Below are 23141 nucleotides of genomic sequence, written 5' to 3' on the forward strand. Positions count from 1 at the left end.
AACAAAGCATTGTATAGTTTCCAGCAACAAATTGTTGAATCATCCTACTGGCAGAGAGGATTGTGGGGCAGCTTATGGCATTGCAAGGAGAATTAACTGAATTATCCCACTACTGTATAAAGAAACAAGGACTGTTTGATTCAAATGTAAGTTTCTGACTTGGTATATGCGTGTACTGGAATGGAATTATGAGTTTCACATAGTACAGTGTTTCTCAACCTTGACAATTTTAAGGCATGTGGACTTCAACTCCCAGAATTCCACAGCCAGCATTGCTGGCTGTGGAATTCTGGGAGTTGAAGTCCACATGCCTTAAAATTGTCAAGGGTGAGAAACACTGACATAGTACGTGAAATAAATATTGTACCTGTTCCTGTGATGGTATGTGGGAAAGACCTTGGGAGACTGGGATGCTGCCAAGATAAGAGATAGCAAAATCCATTGCTGAATAGTGGGCAGGGCAAGAGTCTCAGAAGAGTTCCAGCCTGTTTATTAGCTATAAGGATATTGGGGGGGGGGGGGGAATTGCACCTTTAGATTATGTTAATGTAGCTTTTTACAAGTGGAATTAGCTCATCTGATCATGTTTCCTGTCTGGCCTACCATGTTGAAAAGTTTGGATAATCAAAGAATAGTTGATGGAATATGGAAATTAACAAAAGGCAGAGATTTCCAGGAAAGAAATGGCAAACTGAAGAAAGTGGAGGGAGAGCTTGCAAGTAGACCAGCTCTTCATAATTCCTCTCTAGACAAGGAAAGAACTTGAGATCTCTAAAAAGTGCTCCAGACAATTGCTCCATGTGAGGAGGCCACAAGACCTGTGGGCTTAGAGTTCTGGGAGACAAGGGAATAAATTTTTTGCTGAAACTGCAGTTGGCAGCTTCAGAAAAGACACTGGGTTTGCATACTTGCTTTTCTAGTCACTTCTGGATATTGCTTGCTAATTTGTTTTCAGCTATTAGGAATCTTTGGATCAATAGGTTTTACAACACCAGATGAATTAAGTTCTACCCCTGCCTTAGGCATAAAAGCCAGTTGTGTGGCCTTGACCCAGTTCCCCTCTCTCAGCCTAACTTACCTCATAGATTTATTGCTGTGGGGAAAACAGGAGGAAAGAGTATTAGATACGCTTGCTGCATTGAGTTATATATAAAAATAATAAAGATGGGGTAATTTAAAAAAAATATTACACATTTAAGGACTTAAAACATTTATTTTGGAATAAACAGCAAAAGGATGACTAGAACTTGATTTTGGAAATTAACAAACAGACTAAGGGTCCAGATGGATTTGAAATAAGGTTTTAAAATTTATTATAATACTTCCTGTGAGTACATGCTTTTGTTTTGAATTCTCTTTAAATAGGATGAGACTTTTAAGGTTGGATATTAGAGGGGGAAATACTTCAAAGGTTCAATATTACAGGGAATCAGAAGGAACTAAAGATTACAATTAAGAACACTTAAACTTGACTTTCTAATACAGAATGTAGCAAAATATTTTTTATATTATTTGAAGGAACTAAAGATTGTTAAGTATAAAAGGAAAAATATAAAGTTGGTTTATTTGATCAAGGCTAAAATAGATCTGCTATTATCTCTGGTAACCTTTAATGGACTTTTCCTGTTCAGGACTAATGTGGTTTAAGAATTTTTTTATAGATAAGAGATGAGATATGGGAAGAAATTACAACATTAATTATACTTGTTGTGATGAAGGGGGAAGTAATTTCTGTATGTGTGTAAGTGCGTGTTTTTATTTTTCTATTTTTCTATTGTTTTCTGCATTTTCTATTTTTTCTTTTTATTCCTTTTTTTTGGTTTGTATTAGTTTTTATCTTTTTAATTCAAATTTTTAATAAAATTACTATTAAAAAGAAATTAACAGGGTGCCATAATGTAGGTTTGAAAGGAACCTTAGGTGCTGGTCAGATATTTACCATCTCTCATCTTTCCCAGTCTGAAGGATTTTCTTTCGGGTATAGCAGAATGTATTATTAGAGTGGTCCTAGTAGATGGACATTTCAAAGTTCCCTTATCTGAAACAAATTTGCCCTTATGATTTGGAGATTGAAACCATTGCTCATGTACTCCTCTATTGCAAGTTCTACCGAGACATAAGAAATTAACACTAACATTAACATTATGAGTTCTGTGATTAATTTTTTTTGTTGCTTTAATTAAAACATGCCATGAAATACTGCATCCTTGATTATACACAGAGAGATATATACAACACAGAGGCACACACACTCACATGGATCATAGTAATTAAAGGTATAGGCATAAGTAAGTAGACAGCCATAAAACCATAATAATTTTAGCATTTATTTTTCTTGAACTGATACATCACATATACTATAATTTTACCTTAGCATAATAGAAAAATTGCTTTTGGACATAAATATTTTGTTACATTGATCACATTAAGTCAACATCTATCAAAGGATTCAGCCTCAGTCTAGAATTAAATAAGGTCTGAACATAACAGTACATTAGTTTTATCCAAAGAAGTGTGTTTAGGGTGTATATTTATTTACAGCATTTATTGGAAGGCACCAAAGACATTTTGGTAGAAAATTCAAATGACAGAAACTTATTTGCATGTACTGATAGGGGGCACAATCTACTGCAGCCTTCCCAATTTGGCATTTTCCTGGGGCGTTGCTAAAATAATTATTTTTAGTTTGGAAAAATAGTGCTATTCTTAGATTCAAGAGACTTACTTGTTTTTGAAAAAAAAACAATTTTATCTGCTAATCAGAAATGGCTCAATATATTTTTCTGTATCATATACTTTATATTTTGTAATGTTAGAAAATCATTTAAAATTTTCTCCGTAAGGTACATTTAGAAATCTATATAACATATTTAGTTCCCACCCCACCCGTGTTTGTTTCATTTGTTTTATTCTTGTTATATTTAGTAGTTATATTTTTTGTAGTTGTTATGTATTTTCCTTTTTTTGCATTTTGTATTTTTCTGTAAAACGTAAGGTAAATAATGAAATTGCATTTTTAAAAGAGGGTGGCAAATGAACTTATGCCAAGTATAGAAGCATTCCTACTCCTTTCCATAAAGATGATGCTGGAAGTCTTTTCCATCAGGATGCTCTGTTTGTCAATTCTGTTTCTTTCTTTCCTAAAAAATGGACAAAACTTGCAAATGGCAGTGTTTTCATTTTGCTTTCTGATAAATCTCTGAAAAATCCTGAATTATTGTTGTTTACACAATAGTTTAGTAGACACCTAAAAAGGGTATAGGAAGTACTGATTGGTCAATTATCATAAATTTAAAAATGCTATTTAAAATACTGCTAGATCTCAAGAATCCTGATCAAGAATTGGGAGTGTTTCTAAATATGAAGTTTCTGATTTTCTTTATACTGCAAGGAATAAGACTCCACCATCAATCTTTGAAGTTTAAATGGATGTCCTACATATACTAGTAGCAAGCTAATTCTATGAATAGATACTTAGGTAGCCAAAACAGTAGCATGTACACAAAAAAGGTAACAACAACAGATTTTGCTATGACCAACCCAGGTTTGGCAAAAATGAAAATAAATCCAAAAACTCAATAGCTACAGAACGTGAAGCATTGAAAGTGGGAGGCTATCTCATTATCTTACTATTTTCAACTAATCAAGTAGGTATTTAATATCTTACAAAACTCATCTAGCACTCCAGCTGCTGAGCATAATTTTTTTTTTTTTTGTCCTTTGTTGTATCTCAGAAGGGAATATGTTCCTCATCATACAGCTGCACCGGCTGCAGATCTACAAGGTTTGGCATCTCCCTTTTGTACTACCCAATGACAATAATTCTGAGCATAAATGACTCCTTTGGGAAACTGCGCCAAGTTACAGCTGTGTCTTTGATAGCTGCAAGAAAGAGTATGAGTGAGAGAAGAAAGAAAAATTCAATGTTGTTTATAAACATTCTGAAAGAGTTATACAAAATACATCCCAGAGGAATCCACTATAGTGGAAACAATTCTGACGAATAAGATAGATAGATAGATAGACAGACAGACAGACAGACAGACAGACAGACAAATGCAAGAAAGTATGGGTGTAGATCTATTTATGGTTTACACATTCATGTAATTTTCTCTCCTTTAAAAAAATTAAATTTCAGAAAATTGTGATCAAAACTCAAAATGGTCTTCGCCTCTAGTGTTTCTCTTAAAATCTCCCTCAGATGCTTTCTCTTCCAATATTTCATGAAGTGGAAAAGAAAAATTTGAACAAAAAAACTTGCCAGCCAACTTCTCTTGCTTTCCCTCACTCCTGCAGTGTATGCAAGAATAATGAGAATTACCAGTGTTTAATATGAAAGTTTTAAAACAATTTACATTATTATATACACATATGTCCTCAAGACCATCTTTTCAGAATCAGAGTGAACAGATACTTATGAGATGAAAATTGTTACAGTTATTAGTATATTACATTTTGACTACTTTAATGGATGTCTATGGAGATTCTGAGTTATTCAGGTCATAGTTGTCCCAAAGGTGCTTTTTCAAAATGCAACTGCTTAAAAAAAAAAAAAAAATCCAGTTGCCCTTTGAAAAAGCACCTTTGGGACTACCTTAATGCAGGCGTTCCCAACCAGGGGTGCGAGGTGATATTCCAGGGGGTGCAAAAACTTGGGTTTTCAAAATTATAGTGTATATGCATAATTCGTTGCCGTTGTTTCAAACTTTTGTAAGAATATATCAGAAGCGTTCTAGGGATGCGGGGTATAGAAAACGTTGGGAGCCGCTGCCTTAATGTATATTTCCTTACTGGAATGCCCTACTTCATGTATCACAGTAACTTGGCACGTTTGCTTACTTTTGACTTTGCAAGGCTCATGCGCTGCTCCTTTGTGGTAATAAAGCAATAAAATACCATGAGCCAGAGGTGCAGAGTAGGAGGGGTTGTGCGATAAGGCCGCACGAGCTCCTTTTATAAAATATGCTTTCAACTGGGGAAAAAGAGAGAGGACACCTCTCCCGTCAGACTGACTTTCGGAGGAAATACCTGAACCAAGAGGTTATTTAGGGATCATTGCAACTGCCGCCAACCCGTCCCTTACTTTAAGTTCCTTACTTATACGTCAGACACCTGTGCTAGGTGGCCTTCACGCGCAACCAGGAAGACTCCACAAAGAGGCGGGAAACTGAGCGGCCGACTGGCACACGATTCCGCTCCCTCGCGCTTAAGATTCTCGCCTTTCGGCGGATAACGCTCTTCTCGGCGATTGGTGCCTCCCGTAAACTTGAGGGACGGACCCTGGCACAGAGGCCGGCATTTGTCGCAAGCACGCCACGCCCATCGACCCCCAGGCTAGCGATTGGCTTCGAGTGTTCCGGGCTCATGACTATGTAGCAAGTGTATTCAAATCAGACGGTTGCCAAGGTAATTTGAGGCCTTGCCATACACGCTAATCCTTGGAAGAGGCCCGGGAGGGCCGAAAGGACCAAGGACTAGTAAGTCCCCGGGACGCCGGTAGAAGGCTTGAGAGGCTTGTAACCTGCCAGGCGTGACTCGATGAGGAGTTCATTTTCTCTTTTTCTTTTGACGTGCCGTGGGGTCTTTTGTCTTCTGTCTGCAGTCAGAAGAAATTAGAAGCAGGTAGGAAAGGGATTCTCTTTCATCATTTTTTTTATTTACTGAGTTTTTTAAAAAAAAAAATTCAAGCCCAAGTATTATATTTGCTCTCTTTGCTGCTTTTTCAATTGATGGGGAAACACATTCCATAGTCTTCCGCTGTTTTTAAGTCGCCTTGCAGCGAGATGAGCGACAAGCGAATTTAATAAATAAATTTCTCGTTATTCCATAGTGTGTTTTGACTTGGGAAACAATGAATGACACGGTCAAATAGCCAACGTTAGTTCGCTTGACTAAAACTAAAAGCCCAGAAAGGTTTATTCAGGAATAACCCTTATTAATAATAATAAAAAGGTGGAATTTATTTTTGAGTCAGCATGAGCAGGATTCTACTGCGACTCCAGTCCTCACTGGATGGACTGCATTTTAAATCAACATGGATATAGGGTGGATATATATGATGCTTCAAAGCATGGAAATTACATTTTTTCTGGAATCTGTACTCTGAACATAAAATGTGCAATGTTACTAAATATTTACCTAACATGAAGTGCACAAATAAGAGATAAAATTGATATCATAGCATATTAGTTAGCACTTATTGATTGTTCTATTAGCTATTACATATTTAACACATACACAGATATGTAGAAGAGACTAGTTTTCTTCAATAGAAAGACATGTGTTTTCTTTTGATTCTTTGAATTTTGGATGAAAAACCAAATTGAGTGCTTACAATCTTTTCAGATTTATCATTGGTTGCTCTGCTTATTTACTTGAAATTGCCCCACTGGTATTATAGTTTATTTCCTAAGAACCCTGAAATATAATACTGAATAAGAGTGGACTTCAAGCTTCTGTAGGAAATGGCTTATGATTATTGGTTGTTGTAATCAATTTTGAGTCATGTTCTGGAACCTGTTACCACATTTTAATAAATATTTAATTATTTCAATACATGTTACACTTTCAGTACACTTTTAATTCAAACTATGTGGAGTTGTGAGTTAGACTAAATAGGAAGTTCTAAATAAAATTTCTTGTCAGTAAAATTGTTGGAAACTGGGGATAGCATATTTGGCCAGTATTTTTTTATTAGTTTGCCAGGTTAAAACACTGTAGGAAACTGTAGTTGGTTACTTACTACATATTCATTACTTGCCCCTCCCCAATAATTAAGTCAGCACAATGCATATAAATCTAAGGTTTGCATACCTATAGTTAAACTCTGACTCTCCTGTATCTCTATAATCAGATTCCTTCAAAATACAGTACAATAATTGAGTATCATATTAAAGACTATTGTCTTTGAACAAGAATAGTAAAGGATAGTAAAATCTGAAATCTTGCATTTCAAAATGAGCTTTGGGCAACTTCAAATCATGTGCCCATATATTCAGCAGTTTGTCCTGTACACAATGAAAATTGATCTTGTCTGAAAGAATTGTTTATACAAGTCACAGCATTAACTATGTGCTTCCCATTGTGCACATTTAAAAAGTCTTTAAATAAATAAGCAGTCCCATCGGAAAACAAGTTATTGTAACTTTGGACCATCAGAAGAAATCGGAATAAATAAGCGACATCAGCCTTCTAAAGCTACTGTGATATTAACAGATGAAATAGCTGCTAAGAATACCTTAATCAACCCAGAATATAAGATAAAGACATACACTTACACTTCTTACTCTGTGTCATTGACTACTCTGGTGGGAAAATCTTTTATGGCATCAAAATTAACAATTTGTCTGTGTGGGTAAGCACCCTTGGATTTAGTTTGAGAAAAGATTTATTCATCAAATTTGTAGGCTGACCAACTATATCTGGATTGAATGCATTTACTGTGTCATCTAATATTTTATTTTTGACTGTGGCTTCTGATACTATTCAAGAAATAGACAAAACAGTATTTTCATTTATACTCTTCAATCAGAGTTGTATGAACTTGAGGCTCTGAGGCTGCCCTCAGAAGCTTTTAATTCAAAGATTTCCAAATGTGAAGATACAGATAATCTTCAACGTACAACCACAACTGAGCCATTGCTAAGCAAGACAGTCGTTAAGTGAGTTTTTCCCCCTTTATGACCTTTCTTCCCACAGTTAATCACTGCAGTTAAGTTAATGACTTCTGACAAGCAAAGTCATTGCAGCTGTTAAGGTAGATGTTAAGTTACCAACTTCTGATAAGTCAATGGTGAAGCCAGATTTCCTTAACAAATTTTTAAGTGAAAACTTACTCATTAACTTTACTTATCAGAAAGCGATCACATGATCCTGGGACCCTGCAACCATCATAAATACATGCCAGTTGCTAAGCATCTGAAGGTTCACATGACCTCAGAGATGCTGCAGTGATCGCAGTGTGAGAAACAGTCATAAGTCACTTTTTTGTGTGCCACTGTAACTTTGAACAGTTACTAAACAAATGATTGTAAATTGATGAATACATGTATATAAATCAGCGGTTCTCAAACTTTGGGTCGCGACCCCATTTGGGGTCGAACGACCATTTTACGGGGGTCGCCAAACAAAGCGATCCGCCATTTTTTCCCTCAGGGGACGCCGCCGCGCATGCGTGCTGCGCATGGGGGCACCGCCGCGCATGCGTGCTGTGCATGGGGCAGCACCGCGCATGCATGCCACGCATGGGAGCGGTGCTGTGCATGCATGCCGCGCATGGGGCACCACGCATGCGCGGCTCACATGGCGCTGCACATGCACACCATGCATGGGGCCCCACCACGCATGCACGGCACACCGCGCATGCGCGGTGCGTCCTTATGACCGGGGTCGCCGTATAAAAAGGTTGAGAACCACTGATATAAATGGTATAATGATAATTGTTCATTAAAAATAAATTTAATTTTTTTAAATTGTAAATGAAATGAAGTACAGATTAGATTTTGCCATAGACACATTTGGAATACTGTTTTTCCCCACTGTTACGTTTAAGTTTCTTCTAAGGAATTACAGATTATATACATTGTTTTTCTATCCCAGCATTTTGCATAAAATTCTTGCAAGAATCCTGTTGATTAAAATAGGTAGTGATAAATATTTAGCACAAGATCATCAATAAAATTCATGGCTGAGGTAAATATTTAAATTTAGATATAACTTCCTATTTAAATTGTACGGTTTTGTGTGGTGAATGAGATGGTACAATTGGAAATCAGCAAATTGCCAAGTATTTTTCAATCAAATGCTCAATTCTTCACCTGCTCAAATCCATTAATTTTTTGACCTTTCCTACTTTTATGAAACAAAAATAAAAAAATGAACTCTGAAATATGCTAAGTGTAACTTCTACACTCTACCCCTAAGGTATTTGAGAACCTAGGTAATAACATTCATTGTGAATAGAAGTTAGAGCTATTGGTCACAAAATAGCACCTCTCCTCTTCTCCACATCTTGGAATTTTCTTCTGTGGAGAAACTGTCTTTGATTCAAAAAATTAAAATCATATACAAGTCAGTTTAAAAATTAATATTTACCAATAAAACATAGCCATTTAATTAAGAAAGAAGCAAGCATCAAAAGCAAAATATAAATGAAGCAAACAAACAGAAGCTGTTAAAAATCTTTCTGCCATCAGCAATACTAAAAAAGAAGATGACTCATACCTAGATCAGTTTCCATTTGCTGTTAAAAGTCAAGGAAGTAGCTTTTGCTTGCAATAAATTCTTTTAAGAAAGAGCTCTATATTTGATTCACATTAATTCCATCTGAGTTGAAGGCAATGTAGAACAAAGATTTTCAAGTGGATCTGAGAGCAGAAGAGAAAATGCTCCATAAGGTATGTGGGATGTATGTCCTTTTATTGAAATACCAATATCTCGCACTGAGTTTTAGAACTGAATAATGATAGATACAGATGAGCTTAACTTGTTATTTTAAACATTCCATCTCTCCACTAGAAATCATAAATAGAATTCTACATTATCTGTAGTAAATCTATAAGGTATCTAGATCTATGTAAAATATACTACAATAAGATTTTGAATACGTTTGAATATAATATTTGCCTATTTACTCTATATTCTTCTACATTAAGTAATAATTTCATTTTTCCCTTTATTTACTACAGGAGAACTTCAGTGCCATTTCAAGAAAATAAATAGAAGATAAATATCTCAAATTTGTGTACTGCAAGTGGAGTTGCTGTTGGAAAAAAGACATGGTGGATGGCATGACAAGTAAATAGTGATACAATAATAATTTTAAAGATACAAAAATATAGCATAAAATGTATAAAACCCTTTGGTGAGAGTACCTGGAGGAAGACCTCCAAAGAAGGCTAAATGCCTAGGTGGTCTATATGGAATTTTGCATGTTTGATAGCTATGGTCTGACTTGTTTAGTATTTTGACAAAGGAATCAGTGCAATGACAAACAGTAGTGGTGGTAGTGAGCCTCCTTGAAAGATTCCTCTTTTGATATCAACCTTTCTCAGTCTATCACCATTGACCAGCAACTGCATCTTCTATTGTGCCAATGATCTTTTCACAAAACTTCTGATGTTTCTACTGATACCTGTTATTTCTAGACATTTGGTTATAATGTGGGAGGGGGTTGAATGCCTTTTGGGAATCAATCTATGCTACATTCAAGTTGGTTTTCCTTCTCTTGCAGTTTTCCAAAATTATCTTGTCAATTAGGAGCTGATTTTTTGTTGATGTTGTTCCTCTGCTGTTGGGCAGTTTCCTTTCTGCTCAGGTGGGAAGAGCTTGTTTTCAATTAGATGCTCTTAGACTGCATCAGCTACCACACAAGTTAGCAATTTGAAAGTTGTAGATAAGCATATAACTGGCCTGTAGTTGTCTGGTGCTGCCCTTTTGTTGGATCTTTTATTATCAGGTAGGTTTTACCAGATGCTAATCAATTTCAAATTTCACCTCTTTGCAGTATATCGTTAAACTACTTGGCAATGCGCTAGTATAGACCAGTTAGATGTTTTGACCAAAAAAACATGTAGCTCATCTTCATCTAGTGCTGACCAATTCTTGATTTTTCTTGCCCTTTTTTCTGCTATTTCTGCTGTTATTATTAGTCCTTTCATTTCATTTTTTCAATTCTTATTTATCTCCTTTTCTTTCATTTGTTTTAGCTTGCTTGTATCTGATCTTAGCTTGCGGATCTTATTTTCCAGTCTGATTTTTCATTTTGGTGGTGCACTGTTTGGCTATTTTGCATCCTAGATATTCAGTTATAACTGCAGATATGCTCTACATTACTTGGTTTGTTTCCTGCAGTAAATTGGTGCTTATATTTGGTATTACAGTATTGGCATCTTTTAGTATTTGTGCTAGCTGTTTCTTTGGAACAAGCTGAAATTCTGTTGTCTTTGTGCTGTTCTAGATGTTCAGTTATTCTTTGTTTCAATTCCTTTTCTTTTTTAGTTAGAAGGCTTTGCTCTTTCTGAGGAGACGGCAGAGAAGAGGATGCTTGGTTTGAGAATGAAAATGATTCAGTAGCGATGCTGGCTTCTTCTTCTGCTGATTTCCCCAGCTTGCAGTTACAGTCTGAGTACTTCTATCAAGACTTCTGATTTTTTTTTTTTTTTTTTGCTCTGGGTATATACTGCAGTACTTCCAATTCTCCTTCTGTAAATACTTTATTTCATATTATAAAATCAGCATTGATCTTGTATCTGTTATTTCTGATTGTGGATGATGTTCTTTCCAGAACTGGTGCTTTCTTTTCAGATACCTTCTTCTTATTGGCCTTGTTTAATAATGACAGATAATTATCTTTTTTTCAATCTTTATACACGTTGATGGGTAAACAATTTTAATTCCAATAGTTTTGCAGCTACTGTCCTTAGTTGTTTAGCTAACAAACCTGAGTCCTGTAGCCCATTTACTACCAAATGTTCAGGAATTCCTTGTTGACCTGGCAATGATCAATCTGGTATGGGCTTTGGTAGATTATGTATCACCATATTGTTTTTGGGAGAGGCATTCTTAGTCCTCTGAGGAGACCTGTCCTGTATAGTTGAACCTCCGGCATTGTTCTCACCTATCTCGGAGAACACAAGTCCAAAAACCATAACAAGGTACCTTTATTAATTATTTATAAATATCATTTAAACATTTTAAATTTATTTCATTTTCTAAAATACTTGGTGGCACTCTCCCTCCAACTCTATTATTTATTATGCAGTTTTATGCATAATTTAATGTGTGATTTAATATTTTCAGTTGGGCTTATTTCCAGGGACATGGATATATTATCACAGATGCAAAGTGCAACAAGAAAGAAGTGACGATTACTACTTTATCTCAATAGATTAATGAATATACAGTGGCTTGAAATTTTGATCCATCTGATTCCATCGTATGGTTTTCCTTTATTTTTTCCCCCTTTACTTGATAATTCTGCATAAAAACAAAAATATAAAATCCAGGGAACATAGTGTAACCTGTCTGTAGTCTTCAATAATAAAAAAAAAACAAATGGGAAATTATTTGAAATGTATTCCCTAGTTTATTTGGCAGGAATTCTTTGACACAATTAAGAATACAGCAGATACCTCCAGCTGTTTATGATGGTTGGTATGAAAGGTTTTGTATGACCTTTGCATGCACCCTTGTTCCAAGGATGTTGTGAGGATTTTTTTTTTTTTTTGCTGCTGCTATTTTCTCTTTAGCAACCTGTGTAAAATATTTAGCTCCAATCCTAGAAGAAGAAAGAGGATTGATCTGCCTCCTAGAAAATTTTTTTTGTGTTTGCCTTTAATAATAGAATCTCCTTATGGAAACCAAGATTCGTCTAGGCAGCTGCTGAAAGCCATGAAAAATTGGATTGATGCAAATAGCCATGTACATTATTACCTTTTTTGTATACCATTTTGGGTTTGCATTGTTTATCATTTATTGGTTTTATATCTCTGATCTTCGTAGTATACAGCTTTCTCCTGTTTACCACTAAGAGATGGAGAAAGACTCAGGGACGAACATATACTCTTCATCATGCAATCTTTCTGTGATAATTGCTCTTTTCCATTTTTCTCAAAATTAGGGACCTAGCTGAAGGTATAGTTCTTCCCTTTATCTGAAAGAAAAAGACTATAATCAAAGATTATTGATTATCTGAAGTCAATTGGTACATTTAATTGACAAATAAGTACTGCTTTAAAAATAGCTTTTTATATAAAAGTACATTTAATGAAAACACTATAATTAAAAATTTTTAAACTGACCTTTTCATTATTATTCATAAACAAATTTGTTATTGCCCGGAAAGTAAAATGAATTGTTTACTGATGTTGAATGAAAGCCATATCTCTGTGCTCTTAGCTTTTAGTTTGTCTACAACCAAGTTTATATAACAAGATCAGGTCTTATATGATATAAGCTAATACATAAATGTAGGCAAGAATGGTTTTTCCATTAGGAACTAATTGACATAGCAGTTGTTTCTTGATGACATAATAATAAATCTTGTTTTCTGAGAGGGCATTTTTTCAAACTACAGCTAAAAATGGTATTCATAGTTCTTAAGGACATTCAGAAGAATGTACTATATATTCTGATTCAAATCAACTTCTCTAAGATATTATGTCTGCATTCCATACATATTTGTTTCACATTTTCAATTGGTAGAATCTCAATATATTTGATAAGTATATCCCTTTTAAAGGTCTGTCTTGATCAAGCATTCAGCACTTGCAAGTTAATCATAACAGTACTTCTATACGAAATTATTTTTGAGGACAGCCTGAAAAGTCCTATTGGTTTGAAATGCTGTGATAGAGTAATGGTTGGGTCAGCAGAATGCTCATATCTTGGGCTTTGTCACCTTTGGCTGGCTGGATTATGACTGATGAGGAAAAAAATTGGCACATTGTATGACACCTAAATAATGGAATTACCTCCCAAGACAGAAGAGCAAAGTTCAGTTTGCCTACTTTTAAGTGAGTGCAATATTAATTATTTTTGCTATTAACTTTTACCGTGAAATATTTGTATCACTGGCCTGCTTTTGCAGCTTTGTCTTTGAAAAGTGGGACATAATAGTCTAAATAAAAATAATAGTTATAGAACAAATGAAACAACTGTTTCTGGGTCAGAAATAAGAGTCTAGAAGCAAAATTTAAAATTGGAGTATCTCAAACATTTTCACAATATTACAGAAAAAATATTTATTCATGGATATTCAGTAATTGACACTTTGCACTAATATTGTATTGTGTTAGTTTACAGTTCAAGTAATTCTATTAAAAAGAGTTGTGCATTATTGCCACTACATTGCTACATTGTAGGATTCTGCTGTCATGTTATGTTCTGTAATAAAAAAGTATATTTCTTGTTATCAAGAAGATCAGATCACCAATTTGTTTCCAAGTGTTTTTTAATTCTTTTGTTCCCCTAAATGTTGGAAAAGAGTTAGTGGGTGTGGTACTTTATACAGCTGTTATATATTAGCAAATACTAGCTTGGATTGTCTTTCAGTTCACTGGTAATTTTGTAATACAGCATATTTTATTTCTGTTGTATACTGGCTATTCTGTTTAATATAATCTAAAGGAAAATCAGATAATTGAACAATGTTGGCTATAACAAATCAGGCTGTAACTTCAAATATTAAATCATCAATCCTCAAAATGTATAAATAAATTCCCAAATGTATTTTAGATGAGGATTTTGTAGTGGAACAGTTTTTTTATTGGATTTATATTCCCCATATTCAACCAGCTCTATTATACTGAAATGTTAGATAAAGCAGCTTATTTTACATAAGGTGATTCACTGGTTGTTTTCTGCATCTTCATGAGAATTACATATTCTAATAGAAAAGAATATATGCAGCTTCGGGTTAAACTGCAGAGTCCTTGGTGCACTGATGATGTTACCTAGTTGGGTAATACTTGCAAGCAAACAACCAAGTTCAGAGAACAGCATGGATTCCACAAAATTATATATTATTGCATTTTTTCCTTCTTATTGTATTACACTAAAAATGTTTTCTCAATCTAAGTTGTTCTACCTATCCTAAATGAGAATGACATATTGCACAATTTATCATTTCTGTCTTTATGATACAAGATGTCATAAACCTCATCTAAGATGCAACCTAGTAGGGGGTTTAATAGAATAACATGCTAGATCATCTACATTTCTGCAGTTCCTGTTGACCAAGATAGAAAGATGAAGCACTTTTTTTAGCTTAACAGAATTTTGTTAATTAGAATTCTTCCTCCCCTCCACCAGAATATTTTTTCACATCACCCACAGAATTCTGATGTAAAAGCAGTAGTTGGAGGGCAGTGTTAGAGAATCAGAACAGTATAATTACTCTTTGAAGTAGATGAAAGCTTGAATGGTATATTATTTCCTTTGTTCGATATAGCAGAAAATTCTTACAAGTTTGGTTTGTTTTTATGATTGTTATGGTATTTAATGTCCTGGCCATTGATTTTATGAATAACAGTATTTGTTAAGACTATGTTCTGCCCAGTATCATTGAAACTTGGGCAGCACATAACTTTAATTACTAATAATTAATTAATTTTACTCTGTCAATTTAGAGTTTAAATATAATTAGAATCAGATTAATTTTTTTCCATGTTTAAATATCAGATACATTTTCCCTAATTTGAAGTCTGGTAGTATCAGTATGGATGACATTTGTTTAAATTAACTCTTTGGCTACTCTTAGCATAGTTCAGAAAGTGAGAGTTATACTATTGTAGATTGCCAACTAAACTGCTCAGTGTTTTTTTCAAGTTCTTCTAAGATCAACTAGATGCTGCCATCTGCTATGAGCTATACATGAATATCAATATATAATAGCTATCCAGCACATAATTTGCTTTATAATAATTCATATAGTGTGCATTTCCATTTAATCCTATCTTATTACCATTAATCCTTATCACTATCAAAACCTACTAGATTTTGAGTCAAAACAAATACAATTAGTGGTGTTCTGATTATTTCCAAACTTCTATAGTGTTATCAAAATTAAGTATGGTTACAAGAGTCATTTGGTGTCAGATAACTTAGGGCAGGGGTGTCAAACTGCCAGTCCATGGGCCGGATGCGTTACACCAAAACCACGCCCACCCCATTGCCAGCAATGGGAAAAAAGGCACAATATGTCGCAACACGTCATGTGACGTCATGAGTGTGACATCAGTGACTTAGGGATATAAAATTTCTAAAGTTGAATCTTAGAAGAAAAACTTGTTTGTGTGTTTGTTTTGTTTTAAAATAGATATTTCTGAAAAATGCTTCTAATTTTATTTTTAGCATTATTTTCAGATCCTTATCATAAAATGTATTGTGCATATCATTGCTTATTTAAACATCCATATATGGAATATTTAAAAGTGCAAGGGGAGCTATTTATTAAGGAGACTTAAATGGTCATCCATCCTAACAACTAAGAACACACACAGAAACATACTTTAATATTTTTGTTAAAAAAATAATTCAAAAAAACATCAAGGCATCTTACAACCACTTGATCACCCACAGCAAGATACCCATACAAGGCTGCATTAATGTTCCAGGCCAAGCTTCTGAAGGAAAAGCCAGGTCTTTGCAGTCTTCCAGAAAATCAACAGAATTGGAGCCATCCAAATCTCAAGATAGAGAGTGTTCCATAGGGCACACATGACAGAGGCGGCACACCTCCTTGGTCACATTAGATGCAATGTTTTGCATAAAGTATTGCAAAAATTGAATATTGCCAAAACAAAAATTAGTGGAGGCAGATGGTCCTGCAAATAACTTGGTCCTATACCTTGTAGAGCTTTAAATGTGACAATTTTTTGAATTTTTCCCATAAGCCAGTGCTATTCCCATAGCATGAATATAAGACTATCCTATTGTTAAAGTTTTTATGGATTTTTTCATGCAATTCAAAAGTACTTGTTCAACAAACATGTTGTCTGAGTTTATCATTCACTAATACAAATTGGATTCCTAATCCCTTATTCTTTTCTCCAGCCATTAATAAAATAAGTCCCAAATTTGAAAGTATTCTGTTTCTTCTTTTTCTTTCAACCTCAGAGTAAGTCTGTCCATTTCCACACAGTCTAGTATTTTTTTTTAATTATTTCTTCCTCTGGTGGTATTTCTTCATTTTTCCAGTATTGTGTGAATATGATTCTTGCTGTTATTACATGTAAAATCAAATATATACTTTGTTTGTCAAGCTTTTCTGGCATTATAAATTTAAAAAGTTCAGGTTTAAAATCTATATGTTTTCCCAACATCTTTTCTAACCAAGTATGTATTTTTGTGCAATATCTCTTTGCTTTAACACATGTCCACCATACGTGATAAGTACCTGACTTGTGTTTACATTTCCAACACCTATCTAACATATTTTAAACATTTTCGCTAATCTTGCTGGTGGCAAGTGCCACGTATAAAACATTTTATTTAAGTTTTCTTTGTAAGAGGTTGACATTGTCAATTTATAATTTCTTTCCCACAAGTTTTGCCATTTTTCTAAATCTACATTGTATCCAAAATTTTTTGCCCCTGTTATCATTATATCTTTTACTTGTTCATTTTCCATTTTCAAATTCAGTAAAAAGTTATACATTTTCTTTCTTTTTTTTAACTTTTTTTTATTTTAGACCTACAAAACAAAGCACAACAAACATTACACACATATACACATAATATATCCTTTTTTGTTAACAGCAATTTGTAACAGTACTATTCTTTACATTTCCCCCCTTTCTTCTTTGAAATATTTGTCCTTATTGCCCCATTGTTTCTTATTTACATTTCTCTTCTTTCATATTCTACTACTTACTAGGAATCCAACATTATTCATTGTAGTAACACTCATATTTTTTATAAGACTCGACCGGAATTCCATCTAAGCATGGTGATCATACAAATTTTCTCATATTATTTAGTGCATATACTGTTTTTACTCTAATACTATTTCCAGCATTAAAATTCACCCCTTTTCATCCAAGTATATTTATTTAATTTTATTTTTCTTTGACATATATAATAATTCCTCCTTTCTTGTTTTATGCTAATATTGTGTATAATGTTTCTAAATTTTACTTTCTCTAGTAATTTTCTATAATCCTATTTTATGTAAACTTCCTAAAGATACATCACATCTACATCCAATTTCCTTAGATTGTTAAATGTCTAAACTCTTTTTCTTGATATATTTAATCCTTTAATATTTATAGAAAAGAGCTTAATTACGTCTCCCATTTTTTACTTGATCTATTTTTTATTTTTATTTTTTTTATGCTTCTTGTCTCTATAAGTCTTCCTTTTGCTTCTCTTTCTAACCTTTCTCTTTCTTGTAACTTTTGTATTTCTCGCTCTCAATCAACTTCCTCTAATAGATCTTCATCATAACTTTTACTCTCCGGCTCTTCCCTACTTTCTTGTTCTTCTCCTTGTGAAAAGTAACTCTCATAAAAGTCCCGTGCTTTCTCAAGTGTATCTATCTTATATATTTTCTCCTGCCAAGTTAAAAGTATGCCTTCAGGTATTAACCAATGAAACTTAACTTTATATTTAATTAATTGAGTCGTTAAAAATTGGTATTCTCGTCTCTGGTTTCGTATACTACGTGGTATTTGTTTTAATACAATTATTTCTTTACCCTTATACATTATTGATTCGTCTCTTGTTTTTTTATATATTTCATCCCTTATTGATCTTCTAGTAAACCTTATATGAACCTCTCTCGCCAATCTATGCCTTTGTGCATAATTTGTGTATACTCTATATGTTTCATCCATGTCTCTTTTTACTTCCAATTTTTCCTTGCCTAAAATCACCGCCAAAATCTCTGCCATCTTTTCTCCCAAATCTTCCTCCTTTTCCTCAACAATATTTTGAAATCTTAAACAAAACGAAGCTTTGTTCATTTCCAGAAAAGCAATAGATTCAATCAACTCCCTATTTGCTTGATCAGATTTCTGTATCATCCCTTCTATATTACTATCAACAAGCTCCATTTTTGTTTCAACTTTTTTAATTCTTTGTTCATTTTCCATCATTGTTTGTTGTATATTACCTATCTTATTCATATTTTTAATTTCATCTCTCATTTTTCCAATATCATTCTTAATTTCTTTATGATGGTTATACATTTTGTTAATTAATTTCTTATCAGAAGTTAATATTATTCTAGTCAAACAAGATCTGCTCTTTGTAAAATCCGTACAATTTAACATCTTTATCATATCTCGCATTTATAAATATGCCCACCATGATAAATCAATACCTTGATTTTCCATCTCTTGTTTAGATTTTAAATTTCTTTCAGAATTTAGAATATCTTTATATATCCATATTTTTTCAAAACATAACTAAATTTGGATGTACAAATGCTTCCATTGTTGAAAGCCATCCTGGAATTTTCAAGTATATTTTACATTTTATTTTTTCCCATGTTAGTAATAGTGCATTTCTTATATAGTGGATTTGAAAATATTTATGAATTTTATTTTTCCCATACCATAACAAAGTGTGCCAACTGAACTGTAAGTCATGTCCTTCCAAATACAAAAAGAGTTATCAATTCTTTTATCTATGCTAATACTGATGCTTGATAATATAAAACCCATTCTGGCAGGCCAAAACCTCCATTTTCCTTAGCTTTTTGTAACATTTTCAATTTAATTCTAGTTTTCTTTCCTTGCCAAATAAATTTCAAAATTAGGAAATTTAAGTCTTCAAAAAAAAATTTCTCCAGTTTTATAGCTATCATTTGGAATAAAAACAATATTTTTGGTAATATATTCATTTTCACTATAGCAATTCTTCCTAGCATTGACAGTTGCAAGTTTTTTCCATTTTTCCAAGTCAAGTTTTATTTGATTCAGTAATTTTATATAGTTATCTTCTTTTATCGTTAAGCATCTTGCTGTCAGGTACATTCCCAAGTATTTAACCTCTTTGACTATTTGTAATTCTGTTTTCTCTGACATTTTTTTTGTTTATCTGTAAGATTTTTGACTATCACTTTAGTTTTTTATCTGTTTAATTTCAGTCTTGCTATCTCTCCAAACTGTTCTATCTTTTCCAATAATTTAGGAATCATCTCTAAAGGTTCCTCTAGGATGAATACCAGGTCATCTGCAAATGCTTGCAATTTATAAGTTTCACCTTTTATTTCTAGTCCTTTAATTTCTGGGTCTTGTCTAATATTTCTATTTAAAACTTCCAAAGTTAAAATAAACAACAATAGAGATAGTGGACATCTTTGTCTTGTGCCTTTTCTTATGTCGAAGTTCTCTGTAAAATCTCCATTTACACTCACTTGTGCTGTTTGTTTTTGATATATTGTTTCAATCATATTTATAAAATTTTGTCCAAAGTCCATTTTTTTAATTGTTGAGTCATAAATTGCCAGGAAACATTATCAAAGGCCTTTTGAGCATCTAGTTGTTTCCCTGGATGCATTTCATAATATTCCAATATTTCCATTATAACTCTTAAATTATTTTTTTATTTGTCTCTTTGGTAGAAATCCATTTTGATCTGGATGTATAAATTCAGTTAAAAAATCTTTTCAGTCTCTCCGCTATTATTGAAGTAAAGATTTTATAGTCCGCATTTTATAATGATATTGGTCTGTAATTTTTTATCTGTCAGATCTGAGTCCTCTTTTGGTATCAAAGTAATATTTGCTTCTGTCCATGTGTTTGGGAGTTTAGCCTCCAACAAAAGTTCATTACACACATCTTTCAACGGTAGACTTAATGTATCTTGTAGACATTTGTACAACTCTGCCCATCTGGTCCCAGTGTTTTTTCGTTTTTTTTGTCTTCTTATAGCCTCTGTCAGTTCCATCACTGTTATTTTTTTTATTTAACATAGTTTTGAAGATTTCTGAGATTTTTGGTAAATTATTTTTTCCATATATCAAATCGTTTTCTCCTATGAAATTTCTTCTATATCATACAGTTTCTTGTAATATTCTTTAATTATCTTTTTTATTTCTTCATTTTTGAATTGTAAACAGCCTTTTTCATCTGGTAAATTATTTATCAATTTTTTCTCCTTTTTTTTAAATTTGTAGACTAGTCATTTTCTGGTTTATTTGCATTTTCAAAAAAATTCTGTTTTCCTCTTATAATTTACTGTACCAGTTTTTCTGATTCTATTAAATTTAATTTATGTTTTATTATTTCCATTTGTCTTTTCAATATTTTCTTTTGTGGATTTATTTGTAATTCTAATTCTAGTTTTTTAAAATTCTTCCCTTAACAATATATGTTGTTGTCTTTTTTCTTTATTTTTTTTCACCATATATGTTATAGCTACACCTCTAAAGTATGCTTTGGCTGTATCCCATACATTTTGTAATGTATCTTCTTTTCTATTTTCTTTTTAAAAAGCTCCATTTCTTTTGTTGCTATTTCTATAAATTCTTTCTCTTTTAATATAGATTGGTTCAAGGTCCATCTTAAGGTTTTTTTGTATTCTTTTCCATATCATTTTTAAAGGATTATGGTCTGCCCAAATGCCTAATTTTATCTCAGTCTCCTGCATGTTAGTTCTTAATTCAGGCATCATCCAAATCATGTCAATTCTAGACCAGGATTTATGGCTATTCGAGTAGAATATATATTGTAATTTTTCTGGGTTGGTTTTTCTCCAAGTATTTTGTACATCAATTTCCTCTATCATGTTAAAAAAAGTCTTAGATAATCTTTTTTTCCTCATTTTCCTGTTTTGCTACTTTTATAGTTTAATGTCCCGTCTACTATTGCATTAAAATCCCATACTAGGCAAATATTTTGGTATTCCATTTCTATTATTTTTCTATGAAGATTTTGATAAAATTCTTGTTTATTGTTTGGTGCATATATTACTACCGTGTAAAAATATTTCTACCATCACAATTCATCCTTCTTCATCTGAATAAATCATTTTAGAATCTATTGTCTCTTTAACGTATAAAGCTACTCTTTTTTTGTGTGTGCTGATGCATAATAGAGTTTCCCAATTTTGGGGTATTCCAAAAGTTTATGGTATTTTTTTCATATGTGTCTCTTGCAGACAAATTATATCAATATTTAATTTCTATATTTTTTTAAAGATTATATTTTTTTTGATGGGGAATTCAATCAATTTATGTTCACTGAAAAAAATCCGTTTTCCTTCTCCATTTTATTTACTTATATTTAGGGTTAGGGTTTTACTGTTATTGTAGTATCTTCTTTCACCACTAGATGTCCTTATTTATTGTATTGTCTATATATCCAGGTTTTTAAAAAGTTCTTTTTAAATTACTTTCTCTCAAAAATTAGATAAGAAAATTTTTCTGCATTGTAAAAGTTAACCAAATTTTCTTTAAATCAGTCCCAATTCCATTTTTGTATATTCTTTTGTATTCTTTAATTTCGTTCCCCCATTTAAAAGTTTTTGCCGCTTTTAACTCCCTCCTTCCCAAGTCTTCCTGAGGTCTTTGCTTTAGAAATTCTATGCAATCAGGGGATTTTTATTTCCCAAGTCCACAGAGAAATAGAAAAAAACAATCTCACCCAGATCTCAGCACGTTATTGACAATCAGCTGTTTGGTGGCATGCCGTGGCCATGGCTCTTCGCTTCCTCCCCCCGGTTGTCTATGACGGGTTGCCTGTGCGTTTACAGGCAGCCTTTCTTCCATCATGTCTGAAGAGGTTCCTTGGTTCGTTTGGGCCAACCACCATCGGCTCCAAGCTCCCAAGAGTTCCCTTCTTCTTTGTCGCCTCCCCAGGGCAACTTTCCAACCCCTTGGGGTCTCCAGACAGAGCAAAATCAGGCTAGGAAACTGGAGCTCCGATTTATTTCGCCAGTCTCATCATGACACCAAACCAAAAGCCGAGATTATCCTATACTTTCAGTAGCAGCGTTTATGCCCTAAACTGCATTCAATTTTTTTTACTATTTTCTGGACTAATGAAGCTTTCCAATGCTTTAGGGCAGGGGTAGGCAACCTCGGCTCTTTTATGACTTGTGGACTTCAACTTTTAGAATACCTGAGCCAGCCATGCTGAGAGGAAAGGGAGAGGTTTCCATGCTGAGCCATGCTGGCTCAGGAATTCTGGGAGTTGAAGTCCACAAGTCATAAAAGAGCCGAGGTTGCCTACCCCTGCTTTAGGGGCAATCCCATGTACACTGGATTAGTGCAATCAGAGAATAAGACATGAGTGATTATCAGCAGTGCCTCCTAATCCAATAAGAAGCCCAGCTGGTGCACAAGATGAATTTGTACAAAAAAACCTTTTTGCCACACTGCCCACCTGCTCAAGCAAGGGCTATGAGATTAAAAGGATCCCCAAGTTGCACACCAACTCTGTGTAGGGGAGTACAACCCTGTCCAGAATTAATAATTTTAAAAAGAATGCAGAATTTGTAGATCTAGAGGGCCCTAAAACTACAGGCACTCAGATTTAATAGGGTTAAGTTGAAGTCTGTTCTTCCTTAACCAGACCTTCTGAACCTTCAGGCAATGTAAGTATGCTGATGATATCCAGTTATAACTGCCCCCCCCCCAGCTGTTCAAATGATGTCCTTTAAGTTGGGAAAGGACTTAAAGGGCATCATTTGAA

The 23141-nt window shown here is 33.6% G+C and overlaps 1 protein-coding gene across 5 annotated transcripts in view; it reads left to right on the forward strand.

Moving 5' to 3' along the window:
- Positions 1-23141, forward strand: part of LRRC56 (leucine rich repeat containing 56) — a 63791-nt gene that overhangs the window by 4306 nt on the left and 36344 nt on the right. For 4 of the 5 annotated variants that reach the window (XM_039331227.1, XM_039331229.1, XM_039331230.1 and 1 more), the window contains exons 1-2: positions 5388-5622; positions 9687-9795. In XM_039331227.1, the coding sequence (XP_039187161.1) occupies positions 9777-9795 (19 nt within the window). In that variant the 5' untranslated portion in view covers positions 5388-5622; positions 9687-9776. Of the gene's footprint in view, positions 1-5387; positions 5623-9686; positions 9796-23141 lie in introns of those variants that run through there. The other variant, XM_039331228.1, reaches the window with a different exon arrangement.

The sequence above is a fragment of the Crotalus tigris genome, unplaced genomic scaffold (assembly GCF_016545835.1).
Source record: "Crotalus tigris isolate CLP2741 ecotype Arizona unplaced genomic scaffold, ASM1654583v1 scf7180000024436.1354646, whole genome shotgun sequence".
NCBI classification, from domain to species: Eukaryota; Metazoa; Chordata; class Lepidosauria; order Squamata; family Viperidae; genus Crotalus; species Crotalus tigris.